The sequence below is a fragment of the Channa argus genome, chromosome 12, assembly GCF_033026475.1.
Source record: "Channa argus isolate prfri chromosome 12, Channa argus male v1.0, whole genome shotgun sequence".
In the NCBI taxonomy this organism is placed as follows: domain Eukaryota; kingdom Metazoa; phylum Chordata; class Actinopteri; order Anabantiformes; family Channidae; genus Channa; species Channa argus.
Window position 1 is genome coordinate 26,482,515 of NC_090208.1, and position 12,209 is coordinate 26,494,723.

The 12,209-nt window shown below is 40.5% G+C and overlaps 1 protein-coding gene across 8 annotated transcripts in view; it reads right to left on the minus strand.

The window, feature by feature from the left end:
* Nucleotides 1-12,209, minus strand: part of map4k2 (mitogen-activated protein kinase kinase kinase kinase 2) — a 33,927-nt gene that overhangs the window by 21,117 nt on the left and 601 nt on the right. For all 8 annotated transcript variants that reach the window (XM_067524131.1, XM_067524127.1, XM_067524130.1 and 5 more), the window contains exons 2-5: nt 4,282-4,339; nt 3,641-3,731; nt 3,304-3,368; nt 580-635 (exon numbers count right to left, since the gene is read on the minus strand). In XM_067524131.1, coding sequence (XP_067380232.1) covers nt 580-635; nt 3,304-3,368; nt 3,641-3,731; nt 4,282-4,339 — 270 coding nt within the window. The remainder of the gene's footprint in view (nt 1-579; nt 636-3,303; nt 3,369-3,640; nt 3,732-4,281; nt 4,340-12,209) is intronic.

Genomic DNA, 12,209 nt, shown 5'->3' on the forward strand with positions numbered 1-12,209 from the left:
TTTTTTTTCTTTTTCTTTCTATATTTACTGGTCTGTTCACCCTTTGGTCTACATTTATTTTGGATGCAGTCGGTGATCGGTCATCATTTATTGTTTGAGGTATTTTATTTTAGAAATGTAATAACATTTTGCTGGTTCACACAGCAGAGGAAGAAAACATTTCCAATAAAAATAACAAGGCTTCTTTTGTGTATCACGTCCATTTCTCACTATGACTTGAAACCATTTACTTATTTAGATAAGTGACCAAATGTGGCTAAACCGAGAAAGCACATAGTTGTGTTCTCTGAAACGTCTTCCCATCTTTCAGCATCAGATGTTGTTGTTTATTATCCAATAAGATGTTAAAGTGAACACGAGGTCACACACTACCAAAGACATCCTGCTGTTCTGCTGCTGCAGCACTTACTGCCACAGTATATTTAGTGGTGTGGTGAAGTTAAATACTATTTAGCTCCTCTGTGGCTGGGAAAAACACATGACTCATTCTGTCAACATTGTATCTCCAGAGTTTTCACAATGCAACAGCAACAAGCTGCCTTTCATCCAAAAAGCCGCCTTTCATCCAAAAAGCCTTACCTGCAGGGTTTCTCGGCACACATACGCTATCTGCTTCTCTTTTAATGGGCCCGTCACTGTGAAGAGCAGATTGATTATTAGCAGAGCACACAAACGAGCACGGTGCAAGTGAAAGAGCCTGCAGGTACAGTTCTAAAAACAGGGTTGAACTGGAGCCTACCAGCTTGACATGTGTTTGGCAGTGACTATACCACTGTCTGAAAATGAATGTGGTGATAATCACAGTCTGGCATAAAGGGAAATATGTCTGCTTTCTTAACCAGAGCCAGCTGAGGAGCTCAGTTTCATCCCTGCAAATCTACAGCTGGATCTAAGCTCAGCACAAAGGCTGAAATGAGTGGACGCAATGCAAAACAACTCCAAAGTTGTCCATGATTTGTTCATTAGGAGTGTGTGTGAAATCGAAGGGTCATAACGGAACAAGCATACAGTGTTTGGAAGGATTCATTTGAAAGTGAAAAGATAACAATCAGATCCATTTTTGTAACATTTTACAAAATCTTTTATATGTAAATCAACATCTAAGGCTCAGATTCCCTAAATTAAAGCTACAGTATGGAGCTTCCATTTTTTTAGTAGAAACATGCTCCAATGCTTTGCTCTTATTGTGATGAGGTGTTAGCTGAGATTTCAGTAACTCGTTGATGAGACTCCCTGAACAGCGATGGCAACACTGTTGAAATATTTGCTTCTACAGGTTTTGGAGGGAGGCTCACCCTGCTGACTAATCAGATAAGATTTCTGACTGCGTGGTTTGGAGCTTCTTATTCATTTTAATTTCATACCAGTCATAGAGAAAGAGGGAGGGCTGGGCTGGGTGGAGTGCATTCATATTCAGTGTCATGCTGCAGCTAAACGGATTCTCAAAAGCTACACTTTCAAAAAAAAAATTAAAATCAAAAAATCTTTAGTGAATCCAATTCAGGAAGTAAGAACTCTAATATAAAGTAGAACAGGGGTCACCAACACTGTGCCCGTGGGCATGAGTAGCCCGCCTGTTCTAAATATAGCTCGACGTAGTGCCACTCACCAATGAGCTGCATCTAATTTTTTTGTTACTATTCGTTTTTTTAAAATCACATTAGATAGTTATTGTGAGAAATCCATAACATGATGCGGGTCTTCACATGGATGAATATCATTAATTATTAATAATTACATATAATTAGTTTCAAAAAGGTTGGTGACCCCTGAAGTAGAATATATCCTGATCCAGATGGATTTTCTGTGGAATGGTTTAACAGTCGATTTACCTTCTGTAAGATAATAATTTAGCTTGCAACAGTAACTGATCCTATATGGCCACAAACTGAGAACATTTAATCTTTGCCTGATTATAATGTGTCATAAGTTGGAAAATAGTGCATTTCCGTCTACACTTCCTACCTATCACACTGTAACCTCAACAGATACCACAAAACAACTAATTTTCAAATTTTGAATATTTTTCTATGTTAGTGATGAGGGCAAAAGAAGAGTCGCTCTAAAAAGTACACTATATATTAGTGGGTGAATCCAAAGGCTAGAAATGTGCGAGTCAATGTGGAATCCAAGAGTGATTTAGTAAGACTGACCAAAAATGATGCCTCACAATGCAAACTGAACTTTCAATTGGATCTTGAAGATGTTTCAAATCTAGGCTTGTTCAGTTCTAGTTGACTGTTTGGGAGTAGCAGTTGTTCATTCTCTCTTAACATCGAGGGTCACTCAAGTCACATGTGGATCATCGTCCAAAAAGTGGTTTGGGGGATGGTTGTTCTAGTTACCCTAACTTGTCTTTTAAATCGTCTGAAGGTGGACATTGCTGTCCTCAAAGGATTGCTCCACATTAAGTGCTGGCTCTTCTGTGCAGTTCTGTGCATTCCAGAAGTGAATTGGTCAGGTGAGATACTAATCCACATATGGCCTCAACAGCCCTCAGGATGTTAAGGAGTTAATGGCTCCACAGCCACAGTGACAGCGGCACAGGAGGTGTCCTTGAGCAAGACACTGATCCCCAACTTAGATGCTCACTTTGAGTGTTGGAAATCGGTGTGTGTTAGTGTGTGAGGGCAAATGGGGGAATGAGAATTAGTGTAAAGTGCTTCAAGTACTAATAGGTAGAAAAGTGTAGACCATTTACCATTTACAGAGGATAAAGACCAGGAAGTAGTTTGAACTGAAGATGAATCATACTGAAGAACCTTAGGGAAGTGCAGTTGCCACTGAACAGCACTTCAGAGAAAATCATGACTTTTTTTTGTCTTTAATTATCCCGTAAGTTCAGGGTCACCACAGCAGATCATTAGTCTGCTTGTTGATTTGGTTTCCTGATGCGACCCTCCCCAGTTTCCACCAGGCTTAGGACCAGCACTGTGGGGCTGGGGATTGAAATGGACTGTTAGGGGTTCAGTGTCTTGCGCAGGGACACTTCGACCTCTGACCCAGCGGTCGGTGAGCAGCCAATCTACCAATGGTGCCACTGCTGCCCCACTGAGCCAGAGTATAGAATACAAATTGGCTAATTCGGGCTCAGAACTTCTCATTTAACTACTGTTTAGATACCAGTTACCAGTCAGAAAAATGACAGCTTTTCTCATTCTTTCCTCTGTGCACTGGCCACAAATCTGTGAAACTGATCTTTCACCTTGTTATGGGTAAGAAAGAAAACATTCCCACTGTTGTGTAGTAATGGTAATGCAGCAGTGTGTAAAATGTGTAGCAGTTAGTACGTTGTATCTGTACCATGGTAAATATCCTGAAGTGATCCTCCACCGCAGTACTCCATGCAGATCCACAGCTTGGTGTTCCTAGAGAAAGACAGAGAACGTTTATGTTGGTGTTGGATGTTCACGCCACTGACTTTAAGGGGAGTGAGAAACCAGGGATTTGCTGGGATTTTGAAAGGCAACGCTAGGAAACTAAATGATCATAAGAACAGCATTAACAGCTGCTGTGCCAACAATCTGACTAAATCTAACAGCAATGGGAAAAAAAGTAAAATCCTATTCCACATTTACGGGCACCAACAATCCCAGGAACTCCTCCCATCTGAATGGAGAATGCTGTGAGCGTGCAGCACCTGTGGTAGCTGCCGAAGTAGGCCACAATGTTTTTATGCTTGCATTCCTTCATCATGGTGATCTCCTGCTGAATGGATGTGATGTCATCACCTGGACAGACAGACAAGTTGGTTTAGTGGCTTCTCACGTCATACAGCTACACAGTAAAGAACACACCTGTAGATCACACAGTGTTTGTCTGGTGCGAGGATCCTTTAAATATTTATCTCTATTACACGCAGGAGTGTTGTGATGCAGCTAATAAAAACTACTGCTGACTAACATTTAGTGTCAACTTCTGCCCATTGTAGCCTCATGCATCAGTACCAGCTTATTCATCTGACGTAGTAAACTGTGGTGTAAGACAGACAAAGTCTATACAAAGTGTATCAACCTGTAACTGCTGATTTACAAACAGTTATTGTAAATGTTCTGCACTCAAAGCACTTTACACTGCTTCTTATTCACCCATTCACACTCACACACCGGTGGGGGAGCTGCTATGCTGCCAACACTCAACGCTCACCGGAACCAACTAAGTTGGGGTTCTGTGTCTTGCTCAAGGACAGTTTGACATGTGACCAGAGGAGCCGGGGATTGAACCAACAACTGCGAGATTGATGGACAACCGCTCAACCTTCCCCCCAATTATGTAACATACCGGGGTCCAGCTTGACGATCTTGATAGCTGCCAGTTCAGACGTCCTGATGTTACGAGCCTAAAAGGGGCAGAACATATTAAATACATTAATTCACTTCTATTTAATTTTATCACTTTTAATTTGATATCATGCTCATTTATGGATGAAGTTTCGGTCGACCTTTTTGTTCAAAACTCAAGATGACATCAAATAAAACGTCCTGATGTCAGAGATGATGTTGTCTGAAGGAGTGTTTCAATAGGATGCAAACAGATATTTTATAATATATAGAAAGCTGAGCGAAGGTTAATCTCCTTCATTATTCTTTCCCCCCAAACTTGAAGCATAGAAAGTTGAAATAGCCCATTAAGTTAAAAAGGCCAATAGAATAATACACAAATTGTAAGAGTAAAAGTTATTAAGTCAGTAAATGCAAAGCAGAATTGTCAAAAAAGTTCTACTTCCAGAAACACTTGCAGTAAAAAGTGGTGGTTTTCATTCTAGGGGTTAAATCGAAGTTTTGATTTTAGTTTTACCCTGATTCTTTTTCCATTTTTAAATGTACAGCACTTTGTACTTTGATGAGTGCTTTTCAAATAACGCTATTATTATTATTATTATTATTATTATTATTGGCCTCTTAATACATCAAAAAGGTTTTTAAATGTTCTGAAAACATCAGAATTGTAGTCAGTGCTGCAGAGGTCTGATGCCTTCATTTTTGGCAAAAAACTCAGACATCTGGAAAATTATAAGAAGCATCAACCTGACACTGCTAGTTTTTTAAGAACAGAAGGTGCTGGTTTAATATTAACAATGTATCTCATCATCAGTTTATGAGAATAGCTGTTGAGTAAAAAGCATATTTCACTCTGAATGGTTCTCGAGTAGACGCATAAAAAGTGCAATTACCTCAAAACTTCAGTTCCCTACTTGAAGAAAAGGTATTTTGCATCATCCTTTTCCATCCTACATCAAGCCATCTCTGCCTCTAGCTGAAAAACACCTCCAGATGATTTCAGATCTCCAAACATCAGATTGTGTCATCTAAAGGAGCTTTTGAGCTAGAAGCAAAAAGATTTTAATAGAGGAAATACAGAGGGACGTTTAATATTGTTCAAATAGATGAACTCATCCCTCCCACCAACAACTACAGGATACAAGTTGAACATGTGCTTTTTAAGTTGAAATGACACACACACAGTTCTTGTATAAATAAATACAATAAAAGATGATTAATGGTTAAAGGGCAGTGAGAGAAGCAGCATGACTTCTACCTCCTCCCTGACAACATTTCAACAAGGGGGAAATGGGACTATTTCCTGACTAGAACGTCATACACACCTGAATACCTACAACCCCCTTTCAACATGGCCCTAAGAGGACATGCTGGATGACCCTACACCAACACCACCATCGCAGTGGTAGTGGGGACTACAGACCACAGCTACAAGATTTTCAGACCAGCTGTGATGACCACAAGTATTTTGAACGTTTTTACATTTCATTAGCCTCAGAACTTTGGTTTCGGTTGCAGACACCAAAAATACGGAACATGTTCTATAGACAGTTCAATATCACTACAGTACTTTGTTTCGACTTGGATGCTTTTAGGTTAGTGGCACAAACTTCAAGGCTTATTATTAACACACCAATACTCAAAAACATGCTCGATTTTCAAAAAAAATGCACTTAAAAACTAATTTTAATTTTAATAACTAAAAAACATGCACTTGTATTGATTTACCCTGTAGACAATTGTTTCAACTACTTGAGAATAACATTTCTCAAGGTAAAACTGCAAATAATTTGGGGATTTTATCATCTACAATTCATAATTAACACAATCTAAAAATTCTGTTTCAAAAACATTTTGTCACTGCATCCACAAATGTTTAAACGGCACCAGAAAGACAGAGAAACTCTGCTGCCTCATTTGAACTAGACTGAGGTGAAGCGAAAAAAAACTGTCCAGTTGTCCGAGGAGTCTAGTTTCTTTTATGAAATCATGAACACGGTGTCCTGCGTGCTAATGAGGAGAGGAATTGTCGGATTTGTTAAGAGTGCACACATCAAAAACCAGCATCTGTGATGGTGTGTGTGTCTAAATTAAACATCTAATAATAGTGAGTGAATCTACAAGTTAACTGCCAAGTTAACTGTTGTCTTGTGAGGATTCCCCTGCTTCTCTGGCAGTGAGTTAGGTTTCCTGACTTTGTCATACTACTAAAAACTGTTGCCACAGAAGGTCACGGTCTTAAATCTATGAGCATGACTGTACTCGAATTAGCAGATCTGGAAAAACCATTATCATTATTGTCATGTCATTATTTATCAATATTCGATTTTTCAAATGTTCCAATTTAAATTTCTCCAGGTTCCTCTTCGTCCAAAACAATTTAAGCAACTGATGAGCCAAATTAAAGAGATACAGGAACAGAAATCACATGATGAACTGACACAACTTCAAATTCTCTTTAAAATTATCATCTATCATCTACTAGAAGAACACAGCAGACTGATGAATCAATCAGCATCACTATCATTAGATTCCACGGCCCTCAAAGCAATGTGGCCGCATTTAAAGTCAAGCACAGTGTTGGGTTGGGTTTATCCATCCATCAATCATCTGGAACCGCTCATCCTGGCTGGACCCCAGCTGTCATTGAGTGAGAGGTGGGGCCCACCCTAGACAGGTCTCCAGTCAGGGCCAACAAAGAGAGTCACCTACAGACAGACAACCATTCACTCTCACAGTCACATCTACAGGCAATTTAGAGACACTGCTGGAGGAAACACATGCAAACTAACCACTCCACCACCGCGCTGTGCTTGTTTAATTCAACTTTTTCTAATAATGTGAAATCAACAATGTATTAGTTTTGTGTAAATCTTTTCCAGTTCACAAATATAGTTTTATTTTTCAAATGATCAGCGATTTCCTGAAATAGCCGCTCACTGTAATTTTGAGCAACAGTTTTTTTTTTTTAAGCAGGAAGAAACTACGACTACGCTGGGTCCTAGTTTCGGCAGCGGATGAATCTATATTTAGTGCTTTAGTGTGAGGGGGCTTTTCATTTACAGGTGGAAAACACAAAGCTCAGATTCTAAAGATAGTAGGAGCCTAAGCAGTTTGTTTACAGAGAAAAATCCAGCGGTGGCCACATTTTTTAATACTGAAGTCGAACACAGCTGAAGGGGAAACGAGCCCAATAAAAACCTAGCCAGGAAAACCATGTAGCCCAAGTACAGCAGAGGTGAAAGAGGATGTTGTTTCAAATCAGCTATGCCATGTGTCAACTTCCTTGATTACTACTGGGAACATCAGTCATCGCCATTCACCATCCCCACTGACGTCACGTGGACCGTTTTCTACTGGGGCCTATCCACAACCGAGGAGGCAGCACCCAATGAGATAAGCAGGTTACCTCAACACAAGCCGTTTCTCAGCTGCATTCTCTTCCTGTTTTCTTTCCTGTTCGACCACAGGACTTCCTGTGACTGCAGTGATAGTAACGTCTCTGAGAGACTTTTTTTTAACAGAGCCGAGCCTGAAATAACAGCCGCTGAGCATAACGTACGAACGCGAGGGAGAGAGCGGAAACGTCGCAGCTCTTTGAGGCTTTCGAAAGTGGCTCTCTGCGAGTCAGACACGATATACTATCTCTGACCAATCCATAATTTATTCATAATGAGACCACCCCCATCTACTATTCGATGCACATGCAGGTGCAGGGCATGGACCGGCCACTGAAGTGGAAGCAAAAACTGAAACCTGGCTGTTGATGCAAGGTGTGAGACGTGGCTGTGTGTTTGTAGTCTGCACTTTCAGTCCAAATGTGTGAATTTTGAAGAAAGCAAGAAACATTTCAACGTAGCAAGGTGAGGGGGCCGCAGTGGCTGCTGTTTGGTTACAGTTACAGTCACAGCATAACTCAGATTTAGTCCCCTGCAGAGATTCTGCAGGTTGTGTTGCATGTGTGTGTCAGAGAGAAGAGTTCACAACTTTGTAGTGATTTGCAGTCAGCACTAGCATGTAATCAGACAAATCAGAATTCTGGAACACATCTGCTGATCGTTTTAGGTAAAAGCAGAGACGGAGCTTTACGGGCCATTGTGATTATGGTGGGTGACATTTGTTAGTTGCAGATGGATCAGTATTGATGCACTGGCTGACCAGTAACGAGACATCAGAGATACTGATGTCAATTAAAAACAGTTTGTGCACCACATAACTGTTCCACATCGTGTGCATGTTGTTCACAGTTCAAACTAAAAAACCCCAAATGATCTGCAACAGAAATCAGCCAATAAATGTTCTTACTTTTTGCTGTTTTGTAAAAGAGTGTTCAGACTAATCAGTGCAAATGTGTTCTTTTATCAGAGATCAGTAACTCAGAATCTAAAAAAAATGTCCACATGCACATGTGGCTTGTCCAGGTGTAGTAGGTCCCATTTAGCAGCTGCTTAAAATCAAGAACACAGGGAAACACTGTTTTCTCATTTCCGTCACAACACATTTATGGATTCTTATGTCGAAAGCACCTTGAGGAAATTTCTATAAATTTGGCAAAAACATCCATTTGAATTCAGAGATAAACTGGTTCGATTTTGGTGCTCAAAAGGTCAAGGTCACTGTGGCTTCACATTTATCCCAGTCTCATGAATGCAATCTCTCAAAGAGGCCTGGAGAATGACGATACATCCTGAACAAGCGTCCACTTGGATTCAATGTCATTTCCATCTCAACTGTAACCTGACTGATAAAAGGACAAAAGCAAGGCCGTTATTTTAGTGCATTTTTACTGTTTCTGTCATAATTACAGACATTTATTCTTAGTCTGACATTTATAACTCATTTCGACATGAAATTCACTTCCTCACACAAAAATCTGCAACAGTGTGTGACTTATTCCGAGTTTGTTTCAGCAGAAGAATGTATGAACACACACACAGAATTACAAGCTGAGCTCAGGAATTCACCTCCAGAACTCCGTATTAATACAGTTTGCAACTCTGCAGCTACGGTCTCTCCCCACTTTATGTCCAGGCCATCGGCTTTTAACACAAACGAGCAGAACCCCATCCTCCTTTAAGACTGTATGTCAAGATCCATCATGGCCACAAATGGCTGATGTATGCGGCCAGAGGCTCCTTCAACATGCGATAAACTGCTCCTGTCAGCTTTTAGTGGCATTTAATATGAATCAAAGATCAAAGCTTTCCAACCAGAGGCTTCATTTGCTGCTAATATACTGGACACAATGGAGATAACGTTCTAAAGAGACAAAAAAAAGAAAAAAAAAAGATATAAACAGACATTGTGTTTTCCTGTAAGAAATGACTAATGGCACTGATCTCTCCACCTACATTTATAAGTCCTGGTGTTTACCAGAAATTCTTCCCGTTTCCACCGAAAACAGCTGCAGGAACCTGGAGCTGTTAGAACATGTGCATATGTAATGAAGAATATCTCATGCACCAAAGCAAAAACAATGTCCCCCAACCTATTTAGAACGACCATGCGACAGTTACAGTAAATATATAACCTGAACACAATATAACATTGTCAAATGTTAATTCCATGTCATGAATGTGAATAACACCTGGTAAAATTTGTAAGTGAACCGTCCAACAAGTGTTTTACTCTGACGTGCAGGATGGAGGCACACGAGAGCAGATGATCCCCATGATGTTGAAATTAAATGTCCAAGAAAAAGCTTTTAAGCACAATGTTGACCACAAAGCCACTCGCACACTCCCTATGACCAGGAAAACACAATATAATAATCATAAAGAGAATATGAAAAAAAAGCAGAGAATTGCCTTCACTTTAAGAAGATTGTTCTAATCCTATAGGGGATTTACTCATTTAAAAATCATTGACCGGTCTTTTGTGTCAATTTACAGTAGATACTGGCAGATAGTAACTTAAGAGTCTGAGGTGACTCCACCAAACTTTTAAGAACTTAAAAGCTTCTGTTCGAGTCAGAGCCACAGGAGGACACGGATCAAAAGTAAAGAGAGGGACACACACTCCCATAAGGCCAAAGCTGAGTTGCCTCTGAATAGCAGCAGTGTAATGAGAGTCCAGCGAAAGCCCACACAGTCACATGTCCAGAGGTTTCTCCTTTGCCTTCTGCATTTGCAGATCTACCAAACCCACCAGCAGCAGCAGCAGCCGCCGCGGGAGCTCATAATGCGCCATTGTCCGTTACTGTACTGTACTGTTCACAAGTGTGCAGAGGCTGCAGTATGTCCAAGCGTTGTGTCCAAATATGGTGTAATGGCCGAGTCAGCTGACCATTACTCATTTTAATAAAACTTAAGTCAGTGTTGGTGTTAACGCTTATTTTTTAGGTGCCACTTTTGTGATCGATATATATTTACAGTAACAGGGAAGCTGATGATTTGTGTAATGTGACAGATGTCCCCCCAGCCAGCTCGGCGTGAGGCATTCAGGGACTGGACAGATCGTACGTGTTTTTCGAAAACGCTAACAGTCAAATGGTCGATACCCTTCACAGATGGCGCTCACCTTACCCAAACCTGCCAACAAACCTGTCTGCCTGCTGCCTACGTTACCCACAATGCAATAAAACATCCAGCAGTGGGTTATTGGTAGTAGAAGCTAATGTGTCCTAGAAGGAGCTACAGAGGTCTGTCGCTTTTCTTCCCCCACTTATTTTTTTTGTTTGTTTTCAAGTGCTCAGCCTCAACCCACTAACTCACATGACACAATCTTATCACAATTAGAAGTTTTTTTTCCTCCAAACTAAATACAAATGGCAGTGATGAGTACTGAAGCTCCTTAGTCAGGATTTAGAGAAGCTGTCACAGGGACTGAAGAGATTCATATCTCTCACACTTAAACGCATGAAATGTTTGAGATTTGGCTTGAAGAAATAAACAACTGAAGACAGGAATCAACAAGTCCAAAAGGAATCATCAAACACGCTCTTGAGGTGGAGCAATGTCAGGACCTGCTGCTGCACCGACTGACACGCTCGCTAACAACAAACCACTGAAAATAAAGCGAAAACATGTCACTTCCGTTTGCCACACTGCAGTTATCGGGGCAAAGACTCAGTAGGGGACACAAGAAGCCGTAAAAGTAGCTCAAGAAAATGTGGATGGAGCTCAACAAATACATTCTTTCCTCCGGTATTTGCTCAAAGCTACAATGTGCAGTAGCAAATACTGATAGTTATACTTTTTAAAGGTTTAGAATCTAAAGGACATCTTCAGTAAGAAGACACAGCCTGGACTTTGTTTAGCTCTCACTGGGTTTCTCTGCTTCTGAAATATTTTCTATGTTTAGAGCATCAATACGAAACTGAAGCCTTTATGATGATAACAGTGTTAAATGATCACCTGCATGCAAACACAGAGGAGAGCAGCACTGAAGGTACTGGAACTATTTTTTTCTCTCTGATCCTCAACATCAACCAACACTCTCCTCATTAATTTTCCTAACTCTGCAATTTATAAAAAAAACTTTTAAAAAACAAACATACATATTTTTCTGTCCCGCTACTAAATTGTGAACTCTGGCCATATTGACTGGGGAGTAAAAAAAAAAAAAAGAAACAATACACAGGATGCACAAGACACCAGGGTGGGTTCACAGCACAGGATGTTTGCATCCTGGCGCCCAAATCATCAAGTGAAGTGAGCTGCATGATGACATATAAACGTGTCAGTGGACTGAGTGTTTATTTTACCACACACACACCGCTAAGGGAAAACAGAGCTCAGATTTCCTCCATGTTGCCCACAGCTATGAAAACAGCATAAACCTGTGGCACCACAGATGCAACAGGCTCACACTGATGGACACAGGGTTAAATGTTTTTTTTATGGGCTAATGACGACACACACACACACCGATCTTTCATCCCGGCTACGTTTCTCTTACACCATTTTTTAACATCATACATTCGATGAT